The 18,111-nt window shown below is 40.2% G+C and overlaps 1 protein-coding gene across 2 annotated transcripts in view; it reads left to right on the forward strand.

The window, feature by feature from the left end:
• Positions 1 to 16,421, forward strand: part of OTC (ornithine carbamoyltransferase) — a 57,124-nt gene extending 40,703 nt beyond the window's left edge. Inside the window, exons 6-10 of one of the 2 annotated variants that reach the window (XM_036839549.1) lie at positions 971 to 1,093; positions 7,561 to 7,614; positions 7,695 to 7,844; positions 9,469 to 9,606; positions 15,351 to 16,421. In XM_036839549.1, the coding sequence (XP_036695444.1) occupies positions 971 to 1,093; positions 7,561 to 7,614; positions 7,695 to 7,844; positions 9,469 to 9,606; positions 15,351 to 15,410 (525 nt within the window). In that variant the 3' untranslated portion in view covers positions 15,411 to 16,421. The remainder of the gene's footprint in view (positions 1 to 970; positions 1,094 to 7,560; positions 7,615 to 7,694; positions 7,845 to 9,468; positions 9,607 to 15,350) is intronic. The other variant, XM_036839550.1, reaches the window with a different exon arrangement.
• Positions 16,422 to 18,111: the final 1,690 nt, after the last annotated feature.

The following is an 18,111-nucleotide window of genomic DNA, read 5'->3' on the forward strand; positions in this document are numbered from 1 at the left end:
CCTGCAGGACCTGGTGCAATGCCTTCATCAAGGAAATTCTCAAAGTAGGAGCTGAATGAATAAATAGCAGCTTATTAAGGGCATGGAATCTAAATCAGATGAACCTGGATTTACATGCAAGCTTAGCCACCCAGTAGTTCTGTGATCTTCAAATTAGTTAGCCTTTCTCTTTTTAAAATCTTATCTTTATAAATATATAAACGTATAAAATATACGAAACCTACAGACACTTCAAGGAAAGTAAAACAAATATCCATGTGCCCATTACACAGTTTTGTCAAATCTTACTTTAGAATTTTTTGTTGTTTTTAAATAAAATATTACAGATAGAGTTGAAGTCCACTGTGTAACTCTTCCGGATCCCATTTCCTCCAACCTCGCAAAGAAATTTTTATCCTGGTATTTGTATTTATAATTTCCAAGCATGTTTTAATACTTTAACTGTACATGTCAGTATCTATAAAAAACCAAATGTATTAATGGTTTTTAAACTTTATATAAATGGGAACTTACTCAACTACCATGCTACACTGTTCTAGGTGCATTGTATTTCCCCTTTCTTATACCAACAAGTGTAAGATTCATAAGGGCAGTGATTTTTGTCTCCTTTGTTCATTGTTGTATCTCCAGGGCCAAGGACAGTGTCTGGACATTGATGGTTCTCAATTTGTTGAATGAAAGAATAAATACAACAAAGATTCAGATTTGAAATATATGAAAATGAGTCTCCATATGAGTTCATATGATATCTTGGCTTAAGATATTAGGACATATTGCTATTCTTTTGTGATTGTACCTTCATGTTATTGAATTGCTCTGTATAATGCAAAAAAAAAATTAGTAGCTTATTCTTTCCAAGAAACCATTTAAAATTGAGATGTAGACTGTTTCCTTTATTGTAACCCTAATAATTGTTTCACATAAGTGGATTTCCTCCCAGATGTAATCTCCTCCATCTCTTGCCTTTCAGGAACACTATGGCTCTCTGAAAGGCCTTACCCTCAGCTGGATTGGGGATGGGAATAACATCCTGCACTCCATCATGATGAGTGCAGCGAAATTCGGCATGCACCTTCAGGTGGCTACTCCAAAGGTAGGGAAACTTTCTGCCTTGAAACTAACCCCCTTTGAAATCATTCCCAGATGCAATTACCTAGTGAAAAACAAACGTCTCTTCCATTCAAGGAGAGGACAGGTGAGGCCACAAAATTTAGGTTATGTTACTAGCTCTACTATTATAGCTACCTGGCCTCTTGAGTTTCCAATTTCCCATCTCTACAAAAAGAGATAGTCTTGCCTGATGCCTTTCACCCTGTAAGTCTGTGTTAAAAGCATGTCTGAATTATCCCTTTGAGTACCCTGAAACCAGCCATTATGATGACTGGCATTCTTGTGCATTGCTACCACAAAGGCTGAAGAAAGTAATGAAATCCAGACAGCGTAGAAATCCCAAAAGGCATGGGGAAGACGCTGTCATTTTTTGAGTACTACGATTTGGTAAAAAAAAAAAAAAAAAAAATTCACTCTAATGTGAAGGACACAGCAGTGGCATGTACACCAGCTTAGTGTTTCAAAACTCAAATCCAGGGGCCCTTCAGCCTTTTAAATCTGAGTCCTGGCTGTGAAGCTACCCCCACTTACTTCCTACCCTGCTATTAATCTCTCACAGGATGTATGGGAAGCGTGACTTCTTTTATAGGTCCAAAGTAACCCTTTTGATACACGAGAAACTGGTAATAATTGTTGTCTGTGAGAAGTGAAACTGGGAGATTCAAGGATAGAGGTAGGAGGGAGACTTTATTTCCACAGTATATCCTTTTATGTGGTTTGAATTTCTTAACATGTAAATGTTCTACCTACATATTAAGTCCGTAAATAAATACACCAAAATAAAAAAGTGCAGATCCCCCTAGGAGAAGCCCTATGTTAAGATACTCCCAGCCTCGAGTTTGGGATTAACAGATGCAAACTATTATATATAGGATGGATAAACAACAAGGTCCTACTGTATAGCACAGGGAACTATATTCAATATCCTGTGATAAACTATAAGGGAAAAGAATATGAAAAGGAATGTATCAATACATATGTATAACTGAGTCACTTTGCTGTACAGCTGAAATTAACACAACATTGTAAATCAACTATACTTCAATAAAATTTAAAACAAAAAGATACTCCCAGCCTCATACAAAATAAGTAGGCCTTTTAGAGGATAAAAACTAATTCTACAAGAGACTCATACACAAATCAGTCCTGAAGGATCTCCACCGAACCTTTTACATACCCCCTCTCTACTGAATTCTTTTCACCATTATGTTTCTCATTAGTTACAACTTCCTATCAGGAGTCTTTTGAAGGGAAAGCTCCCCTAAATAGAAGCCATTTCAGAAACGAAGTAAAAGATAGAACTGATCTTCTCATTAAGGGATGATGATTCACAAAATTGTCCACCAGTGTTTCTGACCGAGCATGTGTTTGCTGTTATCTCAGTAGTCGCTGCTGTGGTTCACTCTGATAAGCTAAGACATTCAGAGGTGAATATGTGAGGCCTAAAAATTCCTCCTTGCTTCTGCTTCTTGAGTTTAAGAGGGACCCAGGGCTTTCTGGGGACATGGGACTATCAGTGCTAAAACTGGGAGGGTCCCAGGCAAGCTAGGGTGATTTGGTCACCCAAGTGCCATGTCAGGCACTGTCTCACAGAAGGGGGCTTCAGCCTGATCCAACAAGTGAGCTCTGGAGTGTAGGTTATACCCCAGAGTTGTCCCAACCCAAGGCAAGGACGATGGGCTTTTATCCTTGGAACCAGTCATTGGCCAAGGGCAGCGTGGGAGGTAGGGTGGTGAATCCCCTGGGACGTTTGGCAGGAAAAGCAGTCGGTGGCCAGAGGGCCATCTTCTGAAGAAGAGCTGTGACTGTTAGGTGTTAAAAGCACACTGAGGGGCTTCCCTGGTGGCACAGTGGTTGAGAGTCTGCCTGCCAATGCAGGGGATGAGGGTTCGAGCCCTGGTCTGGGAGGATCCCACATGCCGCAGAGCAACTGGGCCCGTGAGCCACAATTACTGAGCCTGCGCGTCTGGAGCCTATGCTCTGCAACAAAAGAGGCCAAGATAATGAGAGGCCCGCGCACCACGATGAAGAGCGGCCCCCACTTGCTGCAACTAGAGAAAGCCCTCGCACAGAAACGAAGACCCAACATGGCCATAAATAAATAAATAAATAAATAAATAAAATAAAATAAAATAAAATAAAATAAAATAAAATTTAAAAAAGCACACTGAAATGGGGAGGGGGGCAAAAGAAGTAAAACGGGGTCCTCTGAGGGCATCTGGGTAGAGCACCAGCATTGCTGCATTCTGCCAAAACCAAATAAAACAAATAAGACAAAACAAAACGCTTTTCCCTAGTGTTCTTGCTGAACCAGTTTGAGTCAATGCACCCTGCTGCCTTAGTTTCCCAGGACTGCCATAACAAATTCCTACAAACTGGGTGGCTTAAAACAACAGAAATGTATTATCCCACAGCTCTGGAGACTAGAAGTCCAAAGTCAAGGTGCTGGCAAGGCCACACCCCCTCCAAAGCCTCTAGGGGAGGATCCGTCCTTGTCTCTTCCTACTTCTGGTCGCCCCAGGCATTCCTTGGCTTGTGGCGGCATCACTCCAATCTCTGCCTCCATCTTCTTCCCTTTATGTCCGTTTCTTGTCCAAATGTTCCTCTTCTTACGAGGATAGCAGTCATATTAAATTTAGGCCAACCTTAATCCAGTATGACCTCCTTGTAACTAATTACGTCTGCAAAAACCCTACTTCTAAAAAGGTCACATTCTGAGGTTCTGGTGGGGAAGGAATTTTTGGAGGACACTATTCTACCTAATACACTTGCCATAGAAGAAATGTCAGGCATAGGCAGCAGCATATATTGGAAGCCACCCTATTATAGTAAACTTTGGGGATGCAGAGAGCTAACCCTTACAATAGATAATCCTCTTTCATTCAGCATGAACTGGAATAAAGGGTCGGATCTGACATGTGAATAAGGTAGTTCTTCTTCATTTTATGGGAAGAGTTAGCACACTCTTACTACAAATCTAGCTTGAAGAAGGGCTCTATATTAATGCAAACTATTAACTGCATTTGGGTTTTACAGATAAAACATACATTAACAATAGTTGTTCCCTGCTATAAGGTGTTTATTTATTTATTTTATTTTTGCTGTGTTGGGTCTTCGTTTCTGTGCGAGGGCTTTCTCCAGTTGTGGCAAGCGGGGGCCACTCTTGATCGCGGTGCGCGGGCCTCTCACCGTCACGGCCTCTCTTGTTGCGGAGCACAGGCTCCAGATGCGCAGGCTCAGTAGTTGTGGCTCACGGGCCTAGTTGCCCCGCGGCATGTGGGATCTTCCCAGACCAGGGCTCGAACCCGTGTCCCCTGCATTGGCAGGCGGATTCTCAACCACAGCACCACCAGGGAAGCCCCCCTATAAGGTGTTTTTGGAAAGGTTTTATTCTGTTGGAGAAATACACGATTTAAACATTTTATTGCATGTCAAAGATGTTTTATTAACATCAAAGGAAAAAATCCCAATATTACAGAGTAATTTCAGTATTGTTCTTATGCAGAAACTCATTTAAATGATAAAGAGTACTAAAACCTGGTTAAATTTTGGTGGGAGTAACAGTTTTAAAAAGTCTTCTGGGGGGCTTCCCTGGTGGCGCAGCGGTTGAGAATCTGCCTGCCAGTGCAGGGGACACGGGTTCGAGCCCTGGTCTGGGAAGATCCCACATGCCGCGGAGCAACTAGGCCCGTGAGCCACAATTACTGACCCTGCACGTCTGGAGCCTGTGCTGCGCAACAAGAGAGGCTGCGATAGTGAGAGGCCCGCGCACAGCGATGAAGAGTGGCCCCCGCTTGCCACAACTGGAGAAAGCCCTCGCACAGAAACGAAGACCCAACACAGCAAAAATAAATAAATAAATAAAATTAAGAAGTGTTGTAAGAAAGGTTTAATTTAAAAAAAAAAGTCTTCTGGAAAGTCTGAAGTGTAGAAGTTGTTCCATCCATTTATAAGTAGACCTATTTCCTTTAAAGATAAAGCTAGGAGACTTAGTGTAAACTTAAGAAGCACTGAAAAGTTTCCAAGGCCATAGTTAATCTATTTCCCCATTCTTCAACCAAGAATAACTTACATGTTCAAGAAAACATAATTTTGTCCTTGATTGTAAAATTGTTCCATAAACTATTGATGGTAATGATTTTAACATTGTTCTAAGTGAATATTTAGACTGAACTGGGTCTGTTAATCACCTTCTTCGTCTGGTTTTAAGATTTATGTAAAAGCCAATGAGTGATTTAGTATTGAAAGCTGAGCTGTGAGTAAAGAATTCCTCTTTGTATTCTCAGTCATGGCCCAGCGCATGCAAGGTTGGGTGATTTTCTAATTTCCAAACCTCTCTGTTGGTTCTCTAAGTGCTTATTGATTCCTTCTCTAAGAATGATTATACTTAGGGAGTATAAAACCTGCTTTCCAAAGGGAAAGCTAAATTTTCAGGGCAGGAGGCACATGGGGTAATAGCCAAGCCTCTGCATTTATGTTTACCAGTATGAATGGTCACAACATTAGTTACTAAATTAGCAAGCCTTACTAAATTAAATACCTTCCCCAAATCTCAGTAAACAAAGCTCCAGAATTTATGGCTATTTGAGGATGATAAAGCTGCTAAAATGTCTGCAGGTATCATCGTCATCTGATAGTTTCTTTCCTCAAGAATTTTTTAATGAGAGAAGGAACTATTATAGATAATTATGTGCAAATAAACACAATTTCAAATGAATAAATCTGAACATGCCTGTTGTGGGTTGAGTTTCCTGGGAAGCAGATTCTGAGAGTTTGGCATGCAGGATGTGCAGGATGTTTATGACAGCGTGCCCTTGAGAAGGGAGGGGAAGGAAGCAGGAGTGGGCAGAGGGAGAAACCGAACTGCGATGCAGGCCCAAGAGCAACCTCAGCTGACCTTATGGAGAATTCTAGATCTGAGATGGCCATTAAGGGCTGTCCCAAGTTGGGAGGATGGAGTCAGGTTTTTATGCCCTCCTGTCAATCAGTCACTGGATGCAGGTGGCCTTGGAAGGGTACGTGACCCTGGGTGAGTCGGCTTCTCTGCAGCTGAGGCAGTGCCCGAAGAGGGCTGACAGCTGAAAGCCATCTTCCGGCGCACACGCAGCAGCTGGGACAGTAAGTCTTTTATTCATGAAGGGGGATCTGGGTGACACATCACAGCACCCATCGCAATGTCCTACTGAGAATTTATAAAACCGAGTCAAAAATAAATTCTAAGAATTCAGAAAAACAAGAAGGATGGAGGATGATGAGAATAATTATGGTGTTTGGACTGACAAGCCTTCCACATGGAGGGTCCAGAGGTGAGGCTGGCCTAGAGTTTTGATAAAGGAGGAGTTGACATGTTCCAGTGAAGACGCCCAGAAGTGGACAAAGGGGGAGATGTGCAAGGGTGAAAGGCTGAAAAGGGCAAGACGTGTACAAGGATGACAATGAGATTGGCTTTCCTGCAGCAAGATGTTGAGCAAAATTAAAAGAGACAGAAGCAGGAGATGTCGGCGGGGAGCCTTGATACTCTTAATCGGCTTCGACTTAAGAAACAAGTAGTAAACATTGAAGGCTTTGGAGAAAACAATTCTTTCTGCTGCATATAGAGCATATTGGAGGGGGAGGATGGAGGCGGAGGGGTTACCTGTGGGGTATGGAATAGCTTGGGGGACTTTAGCTGTTCCCACAGTGTCGCCCCCCACCTAGGATTCAGACCAGAGTGAGCAAGCGAGGTACCTAGGGTGCAAAATTTGTGTTTGCACGACTGACAGTGAGCGCTTGCCTCACCCAAGTCCCAACCCTGCCCTCACCAAACCAACCCAAACGAACATATTTCAACAAAAACAGTACACTTGCTGTGTAAAGGCCATTTAAAAGCAAGCTCCCTGCACACAGAACCCTGGCCAGTGAGCGCACAAGAGTAAGATGTGTGCATGTGGGCTCTGAGTATTTAGCTCACGTGGTGAGGGAAGGTTTCTCTGAGGAGGAAACATTTGAGCTGAGACCCGAAAGCATTATCCACGTGGCGTGGCTGGGAAAAAGCATTTCAGCCAAAAAAAAAAAAAAGCATTAAAAAAAAAACAGCTTGTGGAGAGACTCTGCAACAAAAATGCATTAAGTTGTAGAATTATGTATATAATCCTCTTAAACTATTAGAGGACAAGAAGAGGTGCTACCAAGAGCTGGAAAGTACCACACCCCATTTGTCTTTATGACGAAAGAGGTCAAAGATAATAAAAGACAAATGGGGCAACTGATTACCTTTTTAAATTCCCAAAAGCACCATTAAGGTTTGAAATTCTAGATGTCAACATCATATTCTACTGAACATGGTTGAGCTACAACTTAGAGCAAAAGCAGGAAGGAGAGCAGGGATATTGTTGAAAGGAAAAGAATGCATGTAGAAGAAGGCATTTATAAGAAAACTACCTAAATAACCGTTCATTCTTCCCCCTGCAGGGTTATGAGCCTGATCCCAGCATAACCAAGTTGGCAGAGCAGTACGCCAAGGAGGTATGCTCCTTATATGTAAAGGTGTAATTGTCTTTCCCTGTCCTGTGAAGTTCTTTAACCGGCTTGCTCGTGTATGCCAGAACGGTACCAAGCTGTCACTGATGAATGATCCATTGGAAGCGGCTCGTGGAGGCAATGCATTAATTACAGACACTTGGATAAGTATGGGGCAAGAAGAGGAGAAGAAAAAGCGGCTCCAGGCTTTCCAGGGTTACCAGGTTACAATGAAGGTACAAACTGATGCCTCTCTGAAGGTTCATTAATTCCATTCATAAAGGCCAGAAGCATCTAATCACTCATTCACTTTGGGGAGAACAGACTGTCCCTTCATTCCCTATAAAGGACTCGCTGACTGTATCCCCCAGTGATTTCTCTCCTCCTGAAGATTAGCTCTGTCCTTTGGAAAGACACTTTTGTCTGGGATGAAGGAATTGAAACCCAGGCAGAAGAGAGAAGCAAGCTTTTCCCTCTCACCATGGTGGAGGCATCAGAATTCTTTGCCCTTTGTGTCTCTTTGCAGACCTTTTCTGTGTATTTACATAGTCCTACACACACACACACACACACACACATCCACCCCTAATGATTTATCATAAATGGTAGATTAGACATATTATTGTGACTTATTTTTTCCACCTAACAAATCTTAGATTTTCTTGTCCATTCATTCAGATATTTTTCATTCTTTTTAATAGCTGCATAGAATTCCAAAGTATGAGTGGAACATACTTTACCTAAAATGTTTCCTGTTGAAAAATTAGGCTATTTCCAATTATCCCAATTACAAACAATGCTGCAATGAAGATCATTTCATATATATTTCCTTGTGCAGGTATTACTAGAGAATAGAATTCTTCTAGGGAGAAGCATTTCTGGGTGAAGTGGTATATACTTTTGAAAATATGAGAAATGCTGCCCATCCAAAAAGGACTGACAATTTATACTCCCTCCACACTCTCTCCGTTCTTAGTTGCAATTTACATTTTTAATTTTTAAAAATCTGTATCTCATGCTTTTTAAAATTTGTATTTCTCTGATTACTAATGAAGTTAAACATCTTTTCATGTTTATTGGTCATTTCCATATCTTTTCCTATAAACTATAATATTCTTTCATATTCTATCATATTATCCTTTGCCTATTTTCTATTGTTTTTTTTAACAAAAACAAAAACAATTTAGTACAAAGGCAGTAATTTTGAGGTAATAATTTATGAGGGAATGTAGTTTTGAACCTGTAAGTGAACGAAGAAAATGGATGGGAAAATGTAATTTTCAGGAATTAACTGTTAGAGAAAATTAAACTTAATAGGATATTTGCATGAAGAATGAACCACTTACTGCATAGTGCCCGTCATCCTGTTTAATGCACTCCTAACTCAGAGCTTTTTTTCAAAATTGTTTTAACTAGTAACGAAGTATGCTTCAAGTGCTAAAGACCATAATTTGGAGATAAGCTAAAAATATAACACTATCACGTAAAGGCAACCTTTAAAATACATTGGGGTATAACTGGTGACTTTTGCTATCAGCCACATATTACCCTAGTAGAGTTCTTTACTGAAGTGTCCATTATCTCACTAGACAAGAGTACCAGAAAACTGAGTTAGTGGTTTAATTTGGAGTGGTGATCTCCCAAATCAAAAAAAATGACTAGAAAGTTCCATAAGTTGAAAGTACCATACACATTTCCGCTGGGTGCCTTGCGCTTAAACCCTCACTCTGCCCCTTTATCTCTCCCTTTGCATTGACCTTTGACCCCGGGTCAGAGTCAGAGACTCTGACTGTGAAGAAGACAAATGGGATAGCCACATACAAGAGTCAAAACACAGTCTTAACCCCATCTCTTCTTTAGACGGCTAAAGTTGCTGCTTCTGACTGGACATTTTTACACTGCTTGCCCAGAAAGCCAGAAGAAGTGGACGATGAAGTGTTTTATTCTCCACGATCACTTGTATTCCCAGAGGCCGAAAACAGAAAGTGGACAATCATGGTAAGCAAGAAATGGGGACTGGAGGATAGGGAATTCTCTGTGTGGCCCCTACTTGGCCACTCATGCCTTTTGGTAAATAATAAGCAGCTGGGATTACCCACATACATTACTTGCTCAGATGGCATCTACTTTTTTTTCAGCAAGTTCATAATAGATTATTATTGCTTAAAGCATTTATAGTGTATTTTCAATGGAGTAAAACTGACCCCCATTGAAATATATCTATTTCAGTCAAAATTCTTACTGTTCTCGATCAGTGTGAGCACCAGCCACCATTGCCTGCCAACCATGATAAGTTGTATAATTCTTATTCAATAATTTTAAAATCCCCTTGTTAATACTTACAGAAACCCCTAATTCAGTGCCTGGCACAAAGTGGGCATTCAAAGAAATCTTATTTCCTTTCTCCTCTCTTTCTTCCTTTCATTCCTTGCCTAGATAATTGTTTTGGTTCTCTATTGGCTTTAGCCCCACAGACACGTTTGTTTTTAGGTATAGAACATTTCCAAAATTGCAGCAAGACTAATCTTAAAAATTATTAGTCCCTTTAACAAAATGCCACTAGTTTCATCTTCATCACCACTATTCTAGGAAATATTAACCTCACATCTCTGCTTTACAATATCCCAAACACCACTGTCTTTTCTGGAAAATGGAATACTCCAGTGCCATAATTTAGTACCACCATCTTTTAGCTTTTAGTGATTTAACTGATCTCAATTACTATACCAGCCAGGGTCTTATTGGCAAACAACAGAGTCCCCTTCAGGTAGAGAAATAAAAAGGAATTTGTTAAAAGACATTAGGCACCTCCCAGAATCTCTGGGGAAAGAGGGTGCAGCGAATCATTCTTGTATACCACATATTCAGAAACAACACAGGCAGGAAAATTGCCCAGCAACACTGTGGTTCTTTTGTAACCAAAACACCACTGACACAGCCACCCATAGCCTGGTACCTAATGCCCTGGAAACTAAATGCCAGATAGTCCATTATAGTTTCCCCCACCTGCATATGAACCAGAAGATCCAATCTCCCAGAGGTGGCTTCCACTGCATGTTGTTCACTTATGGCTGCAAGATGCAGCTGAGTGGCATGCCTGCACCCCAGCTACAAGGGAGTCTGGGAAATGTAGTTTATAGCTTTCAGTATACGGAGTTGATAAAAACAAGCTGGAAAGGACTATCTGCTAATTATTTATGTAATCTATAAATGGATATAGATAGGGTTATTGTGAGCATTAAATAATGCATGTAAAACATTTAATATGTTATCTAATGCACTGTAAATATTGTTATTATAATTATCATCACCATTATCATCTTCATTGTTGATCTAATGCAGTGACCAGCAGAGATTTGAGCTCTACTATAGCTGACTGGAAGACAATCATGACTCCCTTTGCAATGAAAAGTTGTGTATCAGGCCTAAATTTGTCATATCTAACAAGAGGGATGTTTTTTGTTTTTTTTTTACTGTACCTTCCAGCTTGCCACCTCAGGACACTAACTTTGGCCAAAATGGCAATTGTCATGTCATTTAGACCAGTGCCTCTGAAGCTTTAATGTCCATTTGAATCACCTAGGGATCTTGTTAAAGTGCAGATTTGGATTTGGTCTGAGATGGGGCCCAAGATTCAGCATTTCTAACAAGCAACCAGGTAATGCAGATGCTGCTGTCCTGTGGACCACACTTTGAGGAGCAAAGATCCAGATGACGAAAAAGGAAATGTGAGCTCTCCAACCATATACCTCAGGAAGAAACATAGCAAAGAATTTTCCTCAGGCTCTATTCTTTACCAGAAGATGACTGAAGTTACAGATAAATTTTTTTCAACCCAAATCTGTTAAAATAGGTCCTTTGTCGAAATTCAGAGGGGGAAACTAAAAGTAAGCTTTCTAAAATATCATTTACGAAGATTCTCTGCACATCTGAATTTTTAAAGAGCTTATTATGCACACCTTTCAATTGAATTTACTTAAAAATTTAAGTACTTAATGCATTCACATAGTTGAAATGTTTACAAGGGTGTATATATTATACATACACACAGTGAAATCTTATGCCCACCTATTTTCCACCATCTAAGTCCTACCACCATCTCTCCATCTCCCATCTTCCTTTCCCTAATGGGAAAATATATTTTAAAGAAAACAAGAGGCAGAGTCATATTAAAATGAAAGTAGAGAATCTAAAATAGAAAGAATACTCGACTGGGAGTGAGGAGACTTGAATTCTATAACTGTCTTTGATGTCACAACTGTCAGCTGTGTCATCTTGGATAAGTGTTATCTCTCTGGGTCCCAGTTTCCTCACATATAAAATAAGCAGATCAAGCCATATAGATGGCAAATGATTTTTAATCTTAGGTCCTCAATCTCATTAACAGGCTACTTAGAGTCCTATGTTCAGAAGGTTCTAAGCCTGCCTGTGGTCTTGGAAGGAAAGAGTGGCATAACTGACTAGTGAGACCTGACATGGATTCTGGAAGGGGGTTGGTGACACACATGCTGTCCTCTTTATGTCTCTGAGCCAGATGATTTGGCAGTCCCATTGAATTAAGTTCATTTCAGCAATCATATACTGAGCATCTACTGTGTGCCAGGCCCTCTGGCAGGCACTGGAGATAAAAAAATGAATACTGTGCAGTCCCCACATAGCCTGTACAATTCATAGAAGCATGGCATTTTCAAGAGGGATGAGACCTTAGAGATTGGCTAGTCTAAATTCCTATTTCATAGGCAAAGAAATTATTCTTAGATAGCTTATTTAGAATGGCATTTAGGCTCAGCATTGCTGTGATAGTGTCTTCTGGGATGTTCTAAAGGCACAATACTTGTTTTCCTCTAGAATTTCCCTATCCAATACAGTAACCACTAGGCGCATGTGGCTATTTAATTTTTTTTTTTTTTGGCTGTGCCGTGCAGCATGTGCGATCTTGGTTCCCTGACCAGGGGTCGAACCGGCGCCCCCTGAAGTGGAAGCGTGGAGTCTTAACCACTGGACCGCCAGGGTAGTCCCTAAATTTAGACTTAAGCTAATTAAAAGATAATAAAATATAAGATTCAATTCCTCAGACATACTAACCACATTTTAAGTGCTCAAAAGCCACATATGGCTGGTGTCTACACTATTTGTATTGGACAGCACAGACACAGAACATTTCCATCATGGCAGAAAGTCCTATTGGATAGCACTACTGTCTAGAGAATGATTTCCGCACACACAATTTCATTTACAATCAGGATAGAAGAAGGAAGGAAAGATACAATCTATCCTCAAGTTCTGAGGTGCCCATAATGACTAATGTAATAACTAAGTAAGGTGAAGGGCTTGTTCTAAAAGCATATAACATATTTAAAGCAAAAGTGTACTCTTTCAGCACTCACAGTAGCTTTTTAAGGCCTTCATGCTGGGTGATTTCCAGCAGTGCTGTTCAGAACACTCCAGTAATCACATCATTCTCTCCATAGGGCACAGGCCTTTTGATCTCTTTGTTTAAAACACACACACACACACACACACACACACGCACGCACGCACGCACGCACACACGGACATGCACCCTCTCCTTCCCACAAAGCTACCTTTTGTATTTTGTATTTTTCAATAATTACTAAGGCTGTAGGACTCATGAAGAGTCAGGTGGGTTTCTTCCTCTGTCTACAAATTTTACTGTGGAGCTGAAGTAACCTAAAGGGATCCTGCAAAAAATCTGCCACTTCAAAGCACTGCTATCGTGATGACCCTTAGATACACAACACTATTGCGAACGTAGTTCATAGTATTTTATCATCTCTTCTCTCCAAGTTAGGGGTGCCAGATAAAATACAGGATACCCAGCTAAATTGGAGTTTCAAATAAACAATAAATAATTGTTTAGTATAGATGTGTCCCATGCAATATTTGGAACATATTTATAGTTTAAGAAAAATTGTTGTTTATCTGAAATGCCTATTTATTTATTTATGTATGTATATATGTATGTATGTGTCTAACTAAATCTGGCAACTCCATTCCTAACTGATTTTCTAAGATTTAATATTTGAAAATAAATTTGACATATGCAGTGACCATTAAAAACAAAACCAAACCTGAGATGTGATCCCAGGAACCCATAAAAAAGCTTAAAATATTTTCCTGGAACATGTTCTTATCCCAGTGTTTGACCTTTCTATTTTCTCCTTGTCATTCAGATCTCAACTTAAATGTCATTCTTTAACAAGATCTTCCCTGGCCACCCTCTCTTAAATGGCTCCCCAGCCTCCTTTATCCTGTTTTTTATTTTCTAATGACATTTATCACTCCTTGATATTTTCTTTTTTGTTTCTTGCCTGTCCCCTCCCTATAATGAAAACTCCTTCATAAGAGCATTGATCTTGTCTGTAATGTCCTTCATTATACCTAGAAGGGTACCTGACAAATACCCTAAATATGTGCTCAATACATTTTTGTAGCCTGAAGGCAATACAGAGTACTGGTTGGCTCTAGAACATAGGCTTTGGAAATCAGGTTAATATTCTGGCTCTCTGTGTGATCTTGGGAAAGTACCATAACTCCTCTAAGCCCAGTTTATTCATATGAAAATGGTGGTCAATGTCCAGGACAGGCAAGTCCAGATCCACCCCTTACTACCACCACTCAGGAAAATACCTATGCTTCAGTTTCCTCATCTGTATTTTATATCTCTTCCTACCTCACATAGTAGGAATGGATAATAAATAGTACGATGCACATAAAGCAGTCAGCACAGGGCCCAGCACATGGTAACTCTTCAATAAATACGTTCAAAGGGCACATTTGAAAGACAAGACCTGCTCTTGCTTGGTCAAAAAGCAAGAGCAAGTACCTGAACGGCAGTAAAACTGCCTCTTAAGAGTGGAGTCAGAGAAACCTGGGTCCAAACCCAATTCTGTACTCTGTGTTGTTTCCAGGATTGAGTTTCTCATCTATAAGTGATAATAACACAAGCTACCTTAGAAGGTTGTTGCATTACATGAGATAATGCACAGTTCTCTCTACCTCACTGTAGCACCTAGCACAGTGCCTGGCAAATACTTCTTAACCTACTAACACATGATGAGGCACTTAGTCTGGTACATAGTAAGCACTCAATCAACATTTGTCATCACTGTTTCTGGTCTCATTACTATTGTCATTATTGTGGAAGTTGGGAAGAGTAAAAGTGAAAATTCCCATTTGTAGCTGGCAGCCTAATGGGAAGCTGTACTCTTGGTTATAAATACTCTTTCATGAGGACCCAGATTCGGAAATTCATTATTCATTAACCTAAATGATTTACCTTAACTACTCTACATCTGATTTATTCTAAACTTCTCTAGGTTACAAGTAGCCAAACCACAGTGTGAACACAAGGATGGGAGGGATTCTATTTCTCTAAAACCAGCCAATACCTAGGTTTCACTTATGACTAGAAAATCCAATCATGGTTTCCACCTTGGAATCTCACTTCAGCTCTCTCCCCCACTAGTCCTGGAATGAGGCCTAAATAAGCATGGTGTTTGTGTATGTATTTGGGTCACCCTGATCTCTCCTGACCTCCCTTTATCCAAATAAAAATAAATATTAGTTCAGAACCGTCCCCTTATCATTTCCTCGGGAAAACACATTTCAACCATAGGCCTTCAAAGCTGCAACCTGGATCCTCTTCCGTAGGTCCCTAAACAGACTCTTGCTAATGTTTACCCATTTCTTTCTTTCTCTTTCTCTGTGTGTCATCCCAGGCTGTCATGGTGTCCCTGCTGACAGATTACTCGCCTCAGCTCCAGAAGCCAAAGTTTTAATGCTGTGATGCTTCTCAAGAGAGAAACCATGTTCTTCAGTAACAGAATGAGTCAGTTTATGAGGGAAGGAGAAGAGAATCTAAGAAATAAACAAATCTTGATACAGGGTATAGGTGAATGGTATATTGCTTTGCCATTGTAAAACCTTCCCGAAGCCCTTAATTTAAGTGCTGATGCACTGTAACACGTGGCTTAACTTGGTTTAAACTTTCTAATTCACAATTTCTGAGTTACATTTGGGTACCATATTCATAATCATATACATTTGCTTCAACTAAACATAAAATACTGTGTTCATTACACATAATGCCTAAGCCATTAAATGTAATCTATGCTTATTACCTTAATAAATTATCACCCACACTAATTTATAAGTAAACACTTACCAGACAGTCAGCTGCTGGTAGATTTGTGGGCTGTGCCCATACCCCCTAGGACCAACAAGGGAGCCAGATGATCCATCTCGCTTATGTAATACAATTTTCAGGCAAATGAGGTAGACAGACATTCACTTACGGAGGCAAATGATGAAATTCTTAGAAAAACAGCTATAATTATGTCCAAACTCTGGAGTTTTTTCTAGTCATTTGTGGAAGGAGGGTCCTTCAAGAGCACACATCTCTTTTCTGTAATAAATACTTAATGTTACAAGCCTACAGAAGCCTTTGGGAACAAGTGGTAAAACCATGAATACCTAGCTAGGAATATAACATCCATTAGTGACATTTCTGTAGGTTCAAATTCTCCAGCAGGACCAATTTAATTTTTTCATGTTTGTGCCTGTCATGCATCTAATCACACCACACACTGGGTAGTTCCATAAATCTACTACTTGCTACATTTTAGTCCATTTTTTTCCTCTAATTTTTCTTCAAGATAATAAAATTTTTCATTACTGGATTATTATGTAATTAAAGCTAGATGTCTCTTGTGGGTGAACACAATGTGTATTGTTGAATTATTATGATATAATTTGAAATCTTTAGTTCAAATGTTAAATAACTGAAACTTTAAAAAGGTAACATATTTTACAGAGGACAAGAAAAGTAATTACCTTTATATTCCATTTCTACTATTGGAAGAATGCTTCCAGGCTGGTTGACTGATAGTCTTCAGCAGATAGCTATGACTTAAATGAGGGAGTATGAGATGAATTACAAATCAGATGTGCAATGAAGATGCAATAAAACATATTTAGTAGGGAGATGGGGGAAGGTTCATAATATTACAGGAAAAAAATCAATTTTTCTAGTAAATATCAAAGGTGACTTTCATGTTTATGGTAATTTATTGGGAGCACTTAAGAAAGAAAGAGTGGGGCTTCCCTGGTGGCGCAGTGGTTGAGAGTCTGCCTGCCAATGCAGGGGACACGGGTTCGAGCCCTGGTCTGGGAAGATCCCACATGCCGCAGAGCAACTGGGCCCGTGAGCCACAACTACTGACCCTGCACGTCTGGAGCCTGTGCTCCCAACAAGAGAGGCCGCGATAGCGAGAGGCCTGCGCACCGCGATGAAGAGTGGCCCCCCGCTTGCCGCAACTAGAGAAAGCCCTCGCACAGAAACGAAGACCCAACACAGCCAAAAATAAATAAATTAATTAATTAATTTAAGAAAAAAAAGAAAGAAAGAGTGGAGTTTCATGAACTATCTTCTTTCAGCAGAGGGTATAAGAACAATTTAACTAGGAGGTGCCATGTGTCTACACACAAAGGACATAATCCTGAGTATCACTCCACTTTCTAAATAGTCTCCTATGGTAATGAGCTCTCATCTCTTTACTGGCTATTCTCTAAACCAAATAGAAGGTATAATCTTCTTCCCTCAATCAGAAAGAACTTGTATCATTTTCTTGCCAAAATGTAGTCACCTTACCTCAAAACGCCCCAAAGCTTTCTTTTTTATGAACACACAAATTAACACTGCTCTCAACCTAAGCCTGTAGGAATTTATTTGCTTTCTTAACTTTTCATCTTTTTTTTTTATGTACTGTTTCAGCATTTTACCTATTTTATTTATTTATTTATTTATTTATTAATGGCTGTGTTGGGTCTTCGTTTCTGTGTGAGGGCTTTCTCTAATTGCGGCAAGCGGGGGCCACTCTTCATCGCAGTGCGCAGGCCTCTCACTATCGCGGCCTCTCTTGTTGCGGGGCACAGGCTCCAGACGCGCAGGCTCAGTAATTGTGGCTCACGGCCCCAGTTGCTCCGCGGCATGTGGCATCTTCCCAGACCAGGGCTCGAACCCGTGTCCCCTGCATTGGCAGGCAGATTCTCAACCACTGCGCCACCAGGGAAGCCCCCAACTTTTCATCTTAAGAAGACATTATTTATATTGTCAGGAATAAAGAAAACAGGGAAGGAAGATTTAGTATTGATATTAATTTTTCCAAAGCTATTTTATCTCCTGTTTCTTTTTACCCTTTCCTCCCTCACTCCCTTTCCTATGTAACTACTGTAATGACAGAGATTAACAAAAACTCCAGCAATGACCCTTGGGTTGCTGGTGTAGTAGATCCTATCGACTTAATTAATATAACTAGTCAAAGAGTTCCTTTCTTCCAGGCTTTCTCCACTGTAACACTGGAAGTAAAAACACCATGTGATTACACTGCAATGATTTCCACGTAGGGGAAGAATTATCATTTGTTTTCTTTTTTTCTGCAGTGATGTTTCTAGGAACTTTAGAAAAATAATTCAATGTCA

Source organism: Balaenoptera musculus, chromosome X, assembly GCF_009873245.2.
Source record: "Balaenoptera musculus isolate JJ_BM4_2016_0621 chromosome X, mBalMus1.pri.v3, whole genome shotgun sequence".
Lineage (NCBI taxonomy): Eukaryota > Metazoa > Chordata > Mammalia > Artiodactyla > Balaenopteridae > Balaenoptera > Balaenoptera musculus.